This window comes from Spinacia oleracea, chromosome 2 (genome assembly GCF_020520425.1).
Source record: "Spinacia oleracea cultivar Varoflay chromosome 2, BTI_SOV_V1, whole genome shotgun sequence".
Lineage (NCBI taxonomy): Eukaryota > Viridiplantae > Streptophyta > Magnoliopsida > Caryophyllales > Amaranthaceae > Spinacia > Spinacia oleracea.
This window is the reverse complement of record NC_079488.1, coordinates 97,527,759-97,545,462: the sequence shown is the minus strand read 5'-3', so window position 1 is coordinate 97,545,462 and position 17,704 is coordinate 97,527,759. Positions and strand designations below refer to the sequence as shown.

At 36.8% G+C, this 17,704-nt stretch overlaps 1 protein-coding gene and 1 long non-coding RNA gene across 3 annotated transcripts; one reads left to right on the top strand and one right to left on the bottom strand.

The window, feature by feature from the left end:
• The first annotated feature begins 3,726 nt into the window (after window positions 1–3,726).
• On the top strand, window positions 3,727–4,966 carry LOC110802948 (uncharacterized). The gene is made up of 3 exons (XR_002537357.2): window positions 3,727–3,819; window positions 3,910–4,114; window positions 4,718–4,966. It is a non-coding gene; the product is annotated as an uncharacterized lncRNA (long non-coding RNA).
• A 561-nt stretch (window positions 4,967–5,527) lies between these two features.
• LOC110802949 (uncharacterized) lies at window positions 5,528–12,306 on the bottom strand. Of its 2 annotated transcripts, none has more exons than XM_056837416.1 (4): window positions 12,151–12,306; window positions 9,906–10,482; window positions 8,947–9,414; window positions 5,528–6,239 (listed from the first exon to the last, which is right to left on the bottom strand). In XM_056837416.1, the coding sequence occupies exons 2-3, from the start codon at window positions 10,446–10,448 to the stop codon at window positions 9,148–9,150; spliced, it is 810 nt and encodes a 269-aa protein (XP_056693394.1). In that variant the 5' UTR covers window positions 10,449–10,482; window positions 12,151–12,306; the 3' UTR covers window positions 5,528–6,239; window positions 8,947–9,147. The 2 variants fall into 2 exon arrangements, with proteins under 2 accessions (XP_056693394.1, XP_021864101.1); XM_022008409.2 differs by lacking the exon at window positions 12,151–12,306 and adding an exon at window positions 10,569–12,107.
• Between the last annotated feature and the right edge of the window lie 5,398 nt (window positions 12,307–17,704).

Here is a 17,704-nt window from a genome sequence, read left to right as displayed (position 1 = left end):
AAAAAGTTTAATTTAATTTCAGTCGTTATTTAAATTAATTCATGATTTTAATTTTAGTAAAATAATTAGAATAAATAACATTTATTATAATTACAATATTCAAAATTAAAATCCAAGAAAATAATTTAAATTATTAATTTTAAAATTAATTAAAATTACGTGAACTGAAATTTTCAAATTAAACATTCAAAACGATCTAATTGTAACGCAAACACCCTACGCATTGCACGCCCATGGGCCGCTCGCACACAGCCATCGCTGGCCATGTGCGCGCAGCCCATGCGCTCGTCGCATAGCTGCTGCATTTCCATCGCAAGCCATCGCACGCTGCGCGCGCGCCAGCGCTCGTCGCACGCGAGTCATCGCTCGCAGTGCGCGCGAGCCATCGCTCGCTGTGCGCGCGACATCGCTCGATGGGCGCGCGACATCGCTCGCTGTGCGTGCGAGCCATCGCTCGCTGGGCGCGCGACATCGCTCGCTGGGCGCGCGACATCGCTCGTTGTGCGTGCGAGCCATCGCTCGCTGGGCGCGCGACATCGCTCGCTGTGCGTGCGAGCAACGCTGGGCGCAGCGCTCGTGGCACGCGAGCTTGCGCTCGCTGCGCGCGAGGCTGCGCGCTCTTGCGCGAGGCAGTGCGCGTTGTGGCGCAGCTCGCTTGCTGCCCACACGCGACTGTCTTGGCTCGCCCTTCGCCCATGCCCATTCGTCCATTGCTCGTGGCCCACGACACAAGGCAGGGCTGCTGCCTTGTGCTCGTGCACTACGCCCTTGCTCATTGCATTCGTGCCGCACGGGCGACGAGCTCCCTTGCTCGTCGTCGCATGCCCGCATTATACAACACCCCTTAAGGGTAACACGAAGCGTCCATTGCTTTGTGCGTGCAAGTTATATGAACGAATCGCATAAAAAATTTAAAATTTATAAAATTAATGACAAATTAATAAATATTATTAATTTCATAATTTTAGGGCGAAAAATCGAAAATTTATTATCCAATTGATTTCCGATTGTTATGGATTCAAGTCTAGGTCATAAAAATTTAAAATTTATCATAAATTTACAATTTTTTATGGTGGTTTTTAATCATAGGTTTCTAATTAAATTACAATTAATTATGAAAATCAAATTAATTCTAAATTATTCTAATTTTCAACAAATTAATTATAATTACAAATTAGATTGCATAATTAACAAGACTAGGCATTCAAACTTGTTAAACATATGCAGTAGGTCAATCAAAAATTCAAGATTTATCAACAAGAATCGCAAATATTTAATTTAACATCTTAAATTTACGAAATTTTGCATTCGAAAAACTAAAACCTTCGAAAAGTCATAGTTAGGCTTCGAATTTGAGAATTCTGGGTTCGGCAGAAAAAAACTATTTTTGTCAAAATTTTAGAATGCCTTTTACATGCGGAATTGACACAAAAATCACTCGATTTGGATGAGTAACGAAGAAACTGCCGAAAAACTGCGTACGTATAATTAAATAAACGCAATTTGCAATTAATTAACAATTACGAAAATTAATCACCCCTTTTAATTCTTGCAAATTTGTAATATTTAACCATGTTTATGCAAATTAGATTATGAAAATAATAAGGGGCTCGTGATACCACTGTTAGGTTATGATACATATGACATTACATAGATCATGCGGAAACAACCATTAACCCAGGACAACATATTATTTACACATAATCATATAGCATAATTTAGATGCATACTCTTTGTTGCGTGCCCTCCCTAGCTGCGCCCGAACCGAACAAGAACAAGTCTTTAGGACTCCAAGTGTCGTCCCTCCGTAGATAGTCCACAGCACGTCCGGATCCGCCTTAAGATTGACCAACTAGAATCGCCCTTAAGGTACTAGAATTTTCGGCACTTTTGAGCAAGATGTGTGGCTGAATTTTTCTCTCAAAAACTCACTTTTGAATACTTGAAACTCGTTATAAATTGTGAACCCAGGCCACATATTTATAGGGGTATGGAAAGGGAATTGGAATCCTATTCAGATACAAATTAATTAAACCTAGAATCCTACAAGAACTCTAATTTAATTAATTTATCAAATAGAATTAGGAATTTAATCATTAACCGAACTCTGCACGTTTTAGGAAACGTGCACGAACACAAACACTTACACACGCACACACGGCAGCCACGATGGGCCGCCCATGCGTGCGCACGAGCAGCAGCCCACGCAGCGAGGCCTGCGCGAGCCACAAGCCCACGCAAGCACCCGCGCGCGCTGCGCGCGCTGTGCGCGCTGCCACGGCCTGCTGGGCCTGGCCTTGCGCTGGGCCTGGCGTGGCTGTTTGTGCGGCGCGCTTGGCTTGCTGGGCGATGGCCTGGCTTCGTGCTGGGCCTCGTCCGGCAGGCCTCGTCCGATGCTTATTCGTACGATACGCTTCCGATTAAATTTCCGATTCCGGAATTCATTTCCGATACGAACAATATTTAACATTTCCGATTCCGGAATTAATTTCCGTTTCGAACAAATATTTAATATTTCCGTTTCCGGAATTATTTTCCGATTCCGGTAATATTTCCGATTCTGACAATATTTCCGTTTCCGGCAATATTTCCGATTCTGGTAATATTTCCATTTCCGATAATATTTTCCGATACGTACCATGTTTCCGTTTCCGGCAACATCTACGACTTGGATAATATTTATATTTCCGATACGATCCATATTTCCGTTTCCGGTAATATCATCGTTTCCGGAGTATTCATTTCTTGCCTGTGACGATCTCAGCTCCCACTGAAACCAAGATCCGTCGGTTCCGAATATCCATAGATAGAGTATTTAATGCCATTAAATACTTGATCCGTTTACGTACTATTTGTGTGACCCTACGGGTTCAGTCAAGAGTAAGCTGTGGATTAATATCATTAATTCCACTTGAACTGAAGCGGCCTCTAGCTAGGCATTCAGCTCACTTGATCTCACTGAATTATTAACTTGTTAATTAATACTGAACCGCATTTATTAGACTTAACATAGAATGCATACTTGGACCAAGGGCATTATTTCCTTCATTTAATGCATACATCTTGAGTGCAAGGCACAAGCCTATTATTACCATGTTGGAAGATATCAGAGAGGGTTTGATAGAAAGACTGCATAAGAAAAGAGATTTCATTGGGAAAAAGGAGATAATGTTGTGTCCTAGGATCCAAATTCAGTTAGAGAAACACAAAATTTGGGCTAGGGGTTGGAATGCATACAGGGATGGTGGGTTTTTCTATGGAGTAAGAGAAGGTGCAACACAGGTTAAGTATGTGGTGGATCTGAACCAACATACTTGCAGTTGCAATGCATGGCAGGTGAGTGGGATTCCATGCAAACATGCAATTGTTGCTATATGGAATAAAGTAGACCACCCAGAACAATATGTCAATGCATATTTCTGCAAACAGACCTACATGAAGGCATATGAATTTTTGTTAGAGTCTTTAAATGGTCCTCAAGAGTGGCCTACTTCTGATAGCATTGTTGTGGCTCCAAAGGTGAAAAAGGTCAATGGAAGACCTAAAACAAAGAGGAGATATGGTGTTGGAGAGGTAACTGCATCTGGTAAGCTGAAGAGAACAGGTTGTTCTATGAAATGAAGCTTATGTGGTGTGATAGGCCACAACAAAAGGGGTTGCAAGAATGCCCCTAAGCAACAACAACACAGCAACAATCATGCTACTGCAGAGCAGACCACACCACAACAACAACACCCAAGAACCAGTTCAGCTATACCAATGCACAATAGGGGTGTGGGTATTTATACCTACCCAAATGGGTATCAAAGAATAGCTACTGTAAGTCATTCAATAGACTCAAATTCTTTCTTACATGTTACTTTACTGTACTGAAGCCAACTTGTTCCTAATTTGTTTTAATTAATGCAGCCTATATCACAACATTTCCCCACACCACAGAGGCAAAGACCTCCTGCAGCTTTCTATTCTGATCATGGGGGTGAGCAAACCATCTACTCCTTCCCTGCACATGACTTCCCATTGTCACAGACTCAACCAAGTCAAGGACACACAATATCAAGCCAAGCATTGCAGGATCTTGCAATGGCTAGAAGATTAGAAAAAAGACCATGAGGTTAGATTTTATTGAATTTAAAGTCTTCATTACATTTCATTAGTGCAGATCATTACATTTTACCTACCCACTTAACCCACTTAACTTAAAACAAACCAGATAAAAAAAACAGAACCACTAGGATTACAACCCACACTTCACATTTCACACTAATAGGTCTTCTCATCTTGCTCATCACATAGTCTGCCTCCCTCTTCCTTGCATAATTGTTAGCTTCACTAAGTTTGTCCTAAAACTATCAACTTCAGCAGCAAGGCTTTGTTTATCTTGCATTAACCCTAGTATGACAATTGTTTGCCAAGTTGTTGGTTCTTGTTCATCAATCCATCTAAAAAAGATACAACCCCTTCTGTTTGTTTCAACATCATAATCTGGACAAGCAATTAATGAACCTCCTTCCAGGATTTTCTTTTGTCCATGCCTTTTGAATGGATACTGTGAATCCACAGTAGCACCTCTTAGGGTGTTCATTATCACCATTGTTGAACAAAGAGATAGCCCTGTTCATCATTCTGCAAATAAATTACGTTTTAATAATTATTTCCTAAATATGTTTAATTATTGTTAAAATAAGCTAACTTAAGATTTTTAAAAAAATGACAGAAAAATACCTTTTTGTTGAGAAGAGTCAGCTATAGTGGAGCAACAGAGAAAAAACACAGAGCAGAAGATGGAGAAGAAAGAATTTTTTTTTTTAAAGTGTTTTATTGTTGTTTTGTTGGCCATGGAATGTTAAATACTCTGTTTTTTGAGAGCCTCAACGGCTATATTTTTGTAAAAAGCTAACTGAAATGAATTTCCCTTTATTTAATTATTGTTAAATGGTAAATGTAACTGTTTTTTTGTCGTTTAGTGCCTTTTATTTAGTTTCCTTTTAATTTAATTGAATTTTAAAGGCCGTTAGTGACGGAAAACAAAAAGCAGCGTTTTCCATCCATTTTGAGGGACCTAAATGCTCCTTTTGAAACTTGAGGGACCTAACTGCTCCTTTTGGCAAAGTTTAGGGACCTCCAGACCTATTTACTCGAAGTTGGAGCATTTTAGTTTTCTATTCAGTTAAAAGGAGGTATGTAAGCTCGTGAAGGTGGACTCAAACTTACTCGATACCTAGGACTTCACCAGAGAAGTCAATGGACTACTTAACATCATCTTCATGTTGGTAGAAGTATGACCATAACGTCTTTTCCCTTCTGTATTGAAAGGGTATCCAGGATCTTATTAGGTGAACGACGAAGTGTTCAATGGGGTCGGGGTTTTGGAGGCATTTCTTGCTCAAACTATTATAGAGTATGATGTACTTCTGAATACTGTAAAAAAATTATAAAGATGATCCTCAACCAAATGTGGTCTATCACTGATGGAAGCAGCGTATACGCACAGTCGCACACAACTGTAAGGAGTTTTCAAGGAATGTACTTCCGATTTCCAGCTATCTTATTATCTGATGCAAGTTGATATGGTGTACAATCAGAGAAATAAAAACAACATTTCACACTACAAAATTTACATTCAGAGCACAATTTACCTAGCCTATGCTAAGACAAACAAAATTTGATCAATTCTGCAACTTTTACCGGTCACAATTGGTGACAGATCACAGCTTTGCAAGAAGAGACACTGTCAATGACCCACATTCTCAATTCTTCAAGATGTTTATGCAAAATTCTGCACAAATCTTTCATCCCAAACTCCCCAAGAAGATAATAAGCTCCTAACAACGAAGAATCTAGAGTCCCTGACAGCATAGAAGTTGCCATGTATGGAATCAGTGGAGCCTCGTTGTGGGTTACTGCTGAGTGGAAGCAATCACCCAATCATCAAACCCAGATTGTAAACAGCATTTTGATAACATAAGCATTCCCAGCTGAGTCCTTGATCATTTCCGAACTAGATTTTTTACTTCTCTTGAATCGTGATGCTGTCAAATACTTTCTCTGTCACAATCACAGAATCCCCCCTCCTCAGTAGATCACAAGTCTGATTCAGAGGTAAGGACAATATCGAGTTTCTTTGCAACTCTTCCAGGAAGTATTTTTCTAAAGCAGTAGATTGATATCATGGGAACTTCCATCCAATCAGGTGCAGAATTTTATGAACCATGGGGTCCATATCCTCTGAATTGATCCTGAAATCATGTAATCACAGACTCTTATCATTACCATTACTCATTACCCCATTGCCTTAAAAAGGCTCCCGCAAGAAGCGGAGTAAGGGGGGTCGGGTATACGCAACCTTACCCCTGCAATTGCAGAGAGGTTGTTTCCAATTGACCCAAAAGCTATAACGGGACGACAACGGGACGACCATCTTCTACTTCATGGAAAGGAAGCGAATAGGTTTTAAGAGCCATTTTGATTTAGGACTTGTTTGGCAACTAGCGCTAGCGCCTAGCGGTTAGCTGTTAGCAGTAGCAGATTGTATTAGCATGTTTGACTAGCTGTTGGTATTAGCTTGTTTGACTAGCTGATTTTGTAAAAGTGTTTGGTAAATAGTTGATATATAATAGTTGTTTGATTGTGTAAAATTACCAATAAGGACATTGACTTATTTAATTATAGAGAATTAGTAATTGCTAAATATATGAATATGAATGGTTAGATTTTTTTTGGAATTAAATGTAGTAACATGAAAATAATTAAACAACATTCCTATAAAATTGAAAATGTAAGTGTGGAGACCTGTGGGAAGCAAAAGTGGAAGCAAAAGTGGTTGAAGCAAAGCTCGTACTCTTGGGGCTCCATTTGGCGATGGAGCATGGCTATAACAATGTAGTTGTGGGGAGTGACTGTGTGAATGAGATCAATGCAATTCGCGAGCACGAGGAAGGGCGGAGCCATTTCCACCTTGTTTTAGATGCCTAAATATCATGTTGAGTTCTTGGTTTTCTTGGTTTTTGTTGAGTTCTTTTTCTAATATTTCTTGGTTTTTGTTGAGTTCTTTTTCTAATATTTCTTGGTCTTTTGTTGGTAGAAGTAGTATAATTGTTGCCCACGAGATCGCTCATTGCTTGTCGTGGGTCAATGGTTGGCGTTTGTTAGGTAGTAATCTCCCGTCAAATGTTCTTTTGTGTTTAAGTGGTGACGTTTTAAGCAATGAAAATTAAGTGTCTTTTAGGCTTCCTTCAAAAAAAATTTGATAATTTGTTAATCCCATTAACAAATTTTACGAAAAAAAATGATTAAATGTCTAAGTTGCCAAAATAGGATTGACTAAGAAATACTTTTTTACATAAATTCATACTATAAAATAAACTCAATTTTTATTTATTTTTATTTTTAATTATATTTTACATCATCTATTTAAGAAAAAATGTCTAGTTAAATAAAATTTAAAATAAAAAGGTAAGCAAAGTACTCCCTCCGTCCCAGATTAGTTGTTACACTTACCTTTGCACAAAGTTTTAGGTGATAAGTGGTTGTTTGGTTATCAATTGTTATTTTATTGAAAAAGTAGATGTGATAGGAGTTAGTGGGGTATTTTTTTAATTGAATGAGAGAGGGTGTGGGGACCAAAAAAGTTTTAGTGGGAAGAGAGAGACAATATAATAATTGTGGGATCATTCCTAATTTAGAAGTGTAACAACTAATTTGGGACGGACGAAAAAGGAAAGTGTAACAATTAATCTGGGACGGAGGGAGTAGTAAGTTAAGTACTAAAGTGAATAGAGAAAAGGAAAAAGTATTATGTATATCAACCATATTTCACCTTGAGGACTAAATTGTCTTTTCAACTTACCCAACACAATCCTCTAATTGAAAAAGCTACATGGAGCAACTTTTTTGGAATTAGAGGGTTCATCCCAATCCTCTATCTCAATCCTCTAACTTCCAAACACCTATATTAGAGGATTGAATTGGTCAAACCTCTAAATTGGTCAAATCCTCTAATTTTTGGTGAATCCTCTAACAACCAAACACAAACACAGCCTTAATCCATTACATCCTACGGCCAAAAGAACAAATGAATCTTTGGCTCCATCGGAAATGGACAGACTCTTATATATAGTAAAATGTTGTTTAATATCCATTATCTCTTTTCACTCTACAAAAGTACTAACGTAAATAAGAAAATATGTAGTGATTGTTCTATCACAAAGTTCATACAATTCAGCCAGCTGAGGCCGATGCAAAACACGTGAATCCAGAAAAATACGCGAATCCATCATGCAAAATACAAGAATCGAGATGTTCATGAAAAACATGCAGATAATCTAATATATGATTGCTCAAATACTACTTCATTAAACTTCCTGAGCTTATCAATTTGCCGTACTTGCAAACAATAATCCAGATGTTTTTCAAGAAGCGTCAAAATATCACACCAAAACATTTTAAGGAATCAGACGTTCAAGTAAACTAGCAAAGTTATAGAGATGCAACGTAGCAATTAGTAATTGGGAAAAGGGGGGAAACGAAGCAATCTCTAAAGGATGTAAATGTCTGACAAAGTAATTGCTCCATTGCCAATTAAATTATCTTCCATTCTTTACAAAATCAAGCCTAGCAAAGTTTGACTTTCTCACTGTGTGCTGACAAGTGCGTGCCAGCCACTCAGCTCTTTTTCAAGAAATCCCAAAACAAGGGATATAACAGATATCATATGACTTTGACTTGTAACTTACGGGATTTCACGGCATATAAATATGCTTCCAGTCAGAAAATCTACAGAATAACCGAAAATATCCTAGACTTGTTTATTTTCTTAGATTTATTGTGTGAATCTTATTAGGAATACGCCACACCAGAAAGACTACAATTCCATACTTTCAGGCAGATGAAAGGGGGGGGGGGAGAATGGGGAGAGAGCAAAAAAGGTTAACGAGAGTAGCAAACCTCATTAGTTATGAAGTTATTTCACATTCAGCAAGCTCAGCTATTCAATTCAAAAGTCTTTCCACTCTGTCTCTATTTCTTCCCCACAGGAGCCACTTCTGCTACAGTATCGTTTTTACTTATTTTGCTGAGCTCGTAATCAAGTGTGATTTTTTCAGTCACAAAATTAGTCTTCCTCTCCACTTCTTCTGCCTTCCTTTGTCAGAGACCCAATAATAAATCAAGCATGTCTTGACAAGGATCGCGAGGAGTACTCAGATTAATAGAGCTTCCTTCACTGGATAATGGCTTGGTCATAGAAGAATCTGAAGAGAGTGGTTGATTGTTAACCAACTTATTTCCCGTGTAAGACATGAGATTCTTCTCTGATCCAATCTCAGGGTGAGCTCTAAGTTGAGGCCTGATCTCTGGTTCAAATTCGACTTTTTTCAACTTTTGAAGCTCCTTCTCCCTATCAGCCTTCACATACTGCAAACACGTGATGAAGGGGATAACTGAGACCAAAATTCGAGACCATACTTTCTAAAGATCATGTGAACAACACAAACATATTACACAACCCCGAGATAAATGCACATGGATATTGGCCGCACCAAATAGATGGCCTATCAGTTGAGAGTTTATTTCCATAAATTCTCCCTACAAGAGATAAATAGAACAGTTCACCGAAATACTTCATTTTGACCATTCCACTATAAAATATCCAAAAGCCAACCAACTTAACAGTACTACTCGTCTATTTCACAAAAACTAAGGAGAGAATAGTTATTGAGATAAAAGATTTAGTTGATAGTAATCCAAAAAAAAGTTACAAAAGAAAAGAAGCAAATCAGATATTCTTCCAACTTTGTAGAAATTAGGAATCGATGATTAATGTAGATTTCAGTATACTAACAAGTAACATCTAGTATATATAAGTATATCACTATATATAATATGAAAATATCAAGGGAACGCACCTCTTCGGCAATGCTTACTAGATCTTGCACAGTAAACTCATCTTCACTTGGACTAGATTCTGCTGTTCCATTTTGAAATTCTTCCATGAATTTTTTTGAGTGCTTGATCCTGGGAACATTGTTTCGAGCTCTTTTACTCACTACGCCGTCAACTTGCTTCTCTGTATCACGTTCAAGAAAGTCATCAACTCGATCTTCACCATGCTTAATCGACATTCTTTTGCTTCTACTTTCTTTACATGGTTTAAGCAAACATGGTTCCTCTTCTGGAAATCTTTCATCTTGACCTTCGCCATGTTTGTTTAACTTTCTTTTTCTTGTTCTTGTTTCACATTTTTTAAGCAAATTTTCTTTATTCTCGGTAAATGGGACCTCTGTATCATGCTGTTTTGCCTGAACTTTCTTCTGGGGCTTGATAGCTTTGGTACGAGGCTTTACAGAACCATCTTTATTTTCTTCTTTCGTCTCTGAAATACTTGCTCCCTCAGTAGCAGTAGATCTCATCATCCATGATGGCAACTGTCGTCTTCCTCCGCCATCCATGTTTGAAGAAGATATTTTAGGCTGCAATTAAGTTCTACAAAGGCAAGAGAAGAACTTCAGCATTCATACCAACTGAATGGGATTGCAATTTTACAAGTAACTTGAAGAAGGATTCTGAACTCATAATAGTACTTAGCGTGGAGTCGTGGACCATCTCCTTCTTGACTGGAAGCTAAGTGACAGCATTCTTAAATCTTTAATAGCTACGTTAACAGAGGGGCTTGGCGTGAGATCAGCAAATAGTGAAAACATTAATTCTTAAATCTTTCCTCCTTCCACCTTTGTTATGAGGAAAGATGGTCCTTACACATCTAGAACTAGTGCATCTATCCAGTCCTCCCCCCTCCCTCCAAACTTCTCCAACTTCCGACGTTTTTTTTTAAAAAGTATACGTATAGAGGTTCTCTATTTGAGGATAAATATGATTATCCACTAACCCATTTAAGTTAGGTAACTTCTTTATAAGTATATCCCTACTGAAATCCACTTATCAATCCTTCACAAAAACTACGGCTACACCATCATAACAGCAACCTCTGAAACTTGAGGCAAAAGGAGGTCGTAGTGGGTGTCAAGAACTCCTAGCAAGAAATTTTGACTGAAAAAATGCAACAGACTCATTTCATATTGTTCATGGGTGGGTTTAACTGTTTAATACCAATATTAGCTCACTTTTAAAAATGCAAAAGCCACCAACCCACCAGTTTAGCTCATGAAATCTCAATCCTGTCAAATTCTACCTGAAGTCATGATGTATGCCATTGGATTTCCCTGAATTATACAAATTTATTTGATAAAAAACTTTAATGTGTTTGAAAACCAAGTTAATGTGGAAATGTAAGTAAAAGTAAAACTATGGAAATCTATAGAAAACAATATGAAGAAATATGTAAAAATCTCTAAATTTAAATTTGTTTGGCTAATTATTATGGAAAACAATGGAAGATGGACTATTACATATTTTTCTCTGGTTTAATTTGGTTTAATTTTGTTTTCTACGAGTTTATACATTTTTCCATCACTTTTGAAGGGGAAAAGTGTGGAAAATAAAACAGGAAAAACATAACTAGTTGATTTCCACACATTTCATTTTCCTCACTTCCCCGTTTAAATTACCAACCAAGCTAAATTAAGGAATTATCCTATTTCCACAATTATACACATGTTTCCTCATTACACTAGAGTTCCCAAACCCATTATTCGTAATAAGCACGTACTTGATTATGCAAAGCCACAACTAAACATTTACACCAGTATCGGAAAGGAAACTAACAAATTCATTCTCATTACAACCATTTATTACCACCTGCCAAACATACCACAATTTTTACTGCGACAATGCCAACACCCAACTGAGGGGCACACACAGAATACAATGAACATCATCCAAATCAACTTCGCAGAATACAATCATCCAAATCAATTAATAACCCATTAATATGAAATCCTAACTTAATTTATAGCCCATTAATATGAAAAATCCTAACTTAATTTATAACCCACATAAATATGAAATTCTAACTTAATTTGTAGCCATAATAAGAAATCAGAAAAAGGAGACAACTTTCTCATAATTCTGCAAAACAAACCCTAATTTGTTTCGAAGTTGTTTCTCAATTGCCAATTTGGGAGAGGTTAAATATAATAACAACTAACCGAAATAATTTTACAATTGAAAAAGGAGAGATTGTATTGGTGTTACCTGTCAGGAAATTTGGGTGTTTTATTCAACTCCTAATGAAGATCACAACCCCTTCGTCAGTTCATGACTTTTCCAGCCTTTTACTTCGAACGCCGAAAGTGCAAAATTCAATGTGAGAAGTTGCCGGTTAATCTCGATATCGACAAAGTTAGTAAATCAGGTGGCATATTCGTAATACCGTCGAAAAAAATTGCATCATATTACTTTTTTGATTTTCAAATAATTTTGCTCCATAATAAAAAAATCCACTTATTTTTCTCTATCTCTCTCCTTATGGGCCCACTTTAATAACTCATGTGCATATTTCACAACCAATTTATATTTATTTATTTTAAGGGAAAAGCGAAGGTAAATAATGCATTAATCAAGTGACAAAATATCTGACGGTACATAAGTAGAAATCTCCGGAGGATAATGATTCATCCACACTTGTTCTACATCAAACAACACTAGCTTAGAGTCTTAGTCCACTCTCACCAATGAGGAAAAAACAAAATTCACCACTATTTCTCTACTATTTTCTTACTCCTCCACATCACTTTCCTCACAAACAAATTTTCTACAACAAATTCATCCCACCAATGAACTAAAAAAACTCCTCACCACTTTTACTTTTACTATTCAATAAACTCACCACACTTTCTATCTCCCACATACTCCCTTCCATTTTGTATTTTATTCAATTGTATTAATAGCGTTCCCTTATAAGTGTCCATTTTCATTTTTGAACATGTAAACTTTACCATTATACCCCTTAACTTACAAACAATTACACAATATACCTAACTCTCCTAAATAATTGTGCCGAAAATATATTAAAATAACGAAAAAAATATTTTTTTTTAAATGGAAAGTCAAACATGGGGAGTTGGGGTTTTATGGGGAACATTAATTGTCCCCCCATATATTCCCCCCACCCACCCATATGCACGATGCACCCGTATCTCTCTCTTTCTCCTTCATTTCTTCAACTTCCTTCCCTCGTTTCTTCACTTTGTTTATCTCGTTTCTCTCTTTAGAATTTGAAAAACTCTCTCATTTTTTTGGGTTTCCTGGGATTAAACTAGGGATGGCAGTGGATAATGGACTCGACATATTAGGCATGAGATTGACTACGTAAAACATTGATGTATTTCATGGAATTTTCATATTGCTAAGTCATTGTTAGCATGAAATGCAGTCAGCCTAATCTGACAATAATGTATCTATTAATTAATTTATGTATAATATTTTTTTATATATAATAAGATAAACAAATAAAAGAGCGACACTTGTAGCACCGTGCATGTAGTCAAATTTGTAGTTTGAGGGAAACATAACATATTAATTAATTTATACGTAATTATAAGAATCTTTTAAAAGGGAATTCTAAAATTCTTCATAATTTATACTTTTACATAAATGTAAGAATTAATTGCAGTAACATTAAGCAAATGAGCTTCAACAAAACATAATGAATAGTTTCCACCGTTTTTCTGCACACTAAAAAGTAGAAATATTACATACTTTTTCTCGGCTAAAAGGTTAGAAATATTAAGAGCAAATATTATTTACAAGAACTTGTATCCTGCCCCCCTGGTATATACGAAGTAATAAACTAAAATATTAATTTGACATACAAAAAAATTATAAACTAATGTAAAAATATCAAGGGAGATTCTACACAGTCACCCTTTTTTATAGTACATAGTGACCTAATGGTATTGAAAATGCTACATATATAGTGAAAATCTTTTATTTTAATTTTCTATTTCATGGTATTACCAACTTAATCAAGGTGTCATTGACATACTATTGTGTAATACCTCGTATTTTTATAATAATTATAAGTATATTTTATTATATTTATAAAGCATTTTACGATTTATTAACATTTAAATAATATTTAAATGCATTTTATTTAATGTATTTTAATTAATTAAAATATTTATTATTTTAATTAATTACGAAACGAATTTAATTCTTGAGTCGGGAAATTAAATGAGTTGCAAATGATTTTTAAAGCTTCGGGTTTTAAATAAAAAGTCCAATTCGTTTTATTAAACGAGCCCAATCAAAAGAGTTTATTTTAAATCCTAAGCTAGCCCAAATCATTTATTTCCTAAGCCCAACTCAAATCTCCTAAGCCTAGCCCATCAAGGGATTAGGGAGCCTATAAATAGGACTCCCCCATCATTAAATGAGCCCCTAAAATTCATAAACCCTCTTTTGTTTTTCTTGCCCCTCACTCCAACTCCCTCTCCTCTCTCTTTGCTCGGCACCCGCACGGCCTCGTGCCCTCGAGCCCTCGTGCTCGCCCGCCTCTCGCCCACACACACTCTCGCCCTCCCTTTTTCTCTCGCAGCCCGCCCAGCCAGCACGCATAGCTGCTGGTGTTGTGCTGCTGTGTTGTTGCTTCGTGTGCATCGCACACCCACACCCTCGCTCTCTCTCGCTCGTTCCCTCGCGCACAGCGCTGCACCCACACTCTCGCCCTCTCGCTCTCTCCTTCGCGCCCCAACGTGCGCGTCCCCCTCTTGCTCGCGCCTGCTGCTGCTGCCTCGCCCCTTCGACGCTGCGCGCACCCGCACACAAGTCGTGCGTGTGTGTGTGCGGTGTTGTTCGTATGTTGTTCGTGTTCGTTCTTGTTCAATTTTTCGCCCAATCACTTTAAATTCGTGGTTGTTCCGTGCTATAGGCCGGATTGGTATAATTCTCTTCTTCCTTACCTATTCTATTTAAATTCCGTATTTTAAATTATTATATTAATATTGTTTTGAGTAATTAAAATGATGGGAACCGGTTATGAATACCGTGGTTTGAGGATTTGCGTGTTGTGATTCGTTAGGTTTGTTTTAATTATTAAAGGATGAATTTTCAGATTTGTTTATTGAATAAATCATTGATTTTTATGATAATAAACTAGTGTTATTGGGATTTTCAAGTTAGGGTTTTAACCTAGACCTAATGAGTCAATTGATTAGCATAATTAGGTGATGATTTTAATTATGATAATCAATTATATTTTCAGATTTGAATAAAGGTTTAAAGTGTCGATTTTTATTGATTTTAAAGGCGGAAAAATATATGTTTTTGTACTAGGGATTGATGTTGCAAATTGAGACGATTTTATTTTTGAAAAACGATTGAATTATAAAGTTTAAAGGAGGTTTTAAATTTTATAAAGTTGCTGGAAATTTAATGAACATGGAAATAATTTAAGTTTCATTATTTTGATGATAGGAGGTGGTTTCTAGTTGAGTGCTCGTTATTGCAAAGTGGCCCCTACGCTTAGGTATTCAAGGTACGTACAAGTCTAGGGCGACCACACCTTTTGTCAATGACATTACATGATTGTTGATGATGTGAATTACATTATGTGGAATCATGTTTATTTTGGTGAACGAGCATGTGATTTGTGACGTTGGAATTATTGGATTAATTGTTGAACAAGCATGTTGGAATTATTATGAGTATGGATTTCATTGTCAATCATGTTGTTCAATATTTATGCATGTATGGTTTATTTCACATGCAAGGGATGGATTATTTATTCGGAAATTTCATGAAATGCCCTCGAGTTTTGCCATAATTCACCAAACGCCCATCAAGTTTCAATAATTCATAAAATACCCCTCACAATTCGTACAAATACCCAACATACCCTTACTAATAACGGGCAGTTAGTCTGCCGTTAGCCAAGTTTCCAATTCACCCAAATGCCCCTATTCTGAAACTTATTTCACCAAATGCCCCTATTAGGAAACTTATTTTACCAAATGCCCCAGATTTAAATATAGCTATTCTGATGTTCCGACGGCTAGTTTTTGTGTTTGAAAATTGGTTCTTGGTCATGGTTGGCTATAAAAACCCCTTTACTGAATGGTTCTTGTATTTTAGATGTTATTTTACTTTACTTTGCTAATTTCATAAGATTTGTGTCATGAGTTTTCTATCAAAATCATCTTCCACACCCAATGAGTCCACATATATTAGGGTACCTAACAAATTTTGTTATTGTGGTAGGAATGGAGGTTGAAGTGGCGTTCCACAAGCTCTTTTGGATAGCTGCTAATGCTTTTTGGGGTAGTTTTTTGCACATCTGTTTTGATCTTGCACATATTCATTGAGTAGAAAATAACATTAAATGTAGTTGGTGCAAAGATGTTTTGTAAGTGAAGCTAAAAACAGAAATGCTTCCCAGTTTGGTATTTTGTGCAGATTATGCAACATCAATTATTTATGAAATGTGAATTTGTTTCTCATTACTTGTGTTTACTTCATGATTACAAACAGTAAAATTACAAACATCAATATCCCCATTTGTATTACAACTTTGACTACTTTTTGTTGTTGTTGTTTTAGCTTCTTCTTCATTTGCTTCAATTCTTCTTGCATCTTACTGTTTCGCCTGTTTTCAATACTTTCTCCTTCGTCTAAGCTTCCCCCGCATTGTCCTTCGTGTTGTTGCCCCTTGTTTTTTTTGCTCAACTACTCCCTTTCACCATCTATGATTGTTTCAAGGATCAGACTTGTAGTACAACCTTTGTGGATTGAGTGTTGTATCAAAGCTTCGAATGACAAATTTCCTACCACAATAACAAAAATTGGTAGGTACTCTAATATATGTGGACTCATTGGGTGTGGATGATGATTTTGAAAGAAAACTCATGACAAAAATCTTATGAAATTAGCAAAGCAAATCAAAATAACATCTAACTTACAAGAACCATTCAGGAAAGGGGCTTTTATAGTCAACCGTGACCAACAGCTACCTTTCAAACACAAAAACTAGTCGCTGAAACATCAAAATAGCTATATTTAAGTTTGGGGCATTTGGTGAAATAAGTTTCACAATAGGGGCATTTGGTGAAATAAGTTTCAGAATAGGGGCATTTGGGTGAATTGAAAACTTGGCTAACGGCAGACTAACGGTCCGTTATTAGTAAGGGTATGTTGGGTATTTGTACGAATTGTGAGGGGTATTTTATGAATTATCGAAACTTGATGGGCGTTTGGTGAATTATGGAAAAACTCGAGGGCATTTCATGAAATATCCGTTATTTATTTGTATGCTATTGTACGGGATGTCTAGCATATTTTGAGCCAATTATTCGTACTTCGTTGTACTATTTATTTTACCACATGTGAAGGGTTAGCTCACGTAAGCCACCGCACATGTAGGGTTCAGTTAGGAATATTATGTATGAAATGAATTAGGATTTGTCGTGGAAGGGCACAACCCTCATGTTAATGTGCATGATGTGGAGTCTCACCTTGGTGAGGAGGAACATGGTAGTAATATCACAAGTGTCTTTCCTTGTTGATCACAAGTCCTAAAACATTTAAAATAAGATTGTTTTGGTTGATTGTTTATTAATTGTATGTGTGCATGTTGGTGAGTCTTGAGTTCGCCTTTAGTAAAATATTAATAAACGTAAAGTGCAACCAGAACAAGCTTCAAAACTCTCAAAACGTATATACCTTGAGTATGAACAATGGGGGGAGTCTTGCCGGAAAGCTCGTACTCCTACTAATGATACAAGATGTTGTTTCATTTATATTATGCGCAGGA

Bases quoted from the DNA above. Each gene is read 5' to 3' on its own strand.
- LOC110802949 (XM_056837416.1), bottom strand. From the start codon at position 10,448: ATGGATGGCGGAGGAAGACGACAGTTGCCATCATGGATGATGAGATCT. The intron at 9,415-9,905 runs GTGCGTTCCCTT...ACGTGTTTGCAG, and splicing joins TAGTAAGCATTGCCGAAGAG to TATGTGAAGGCTGATAGGGA.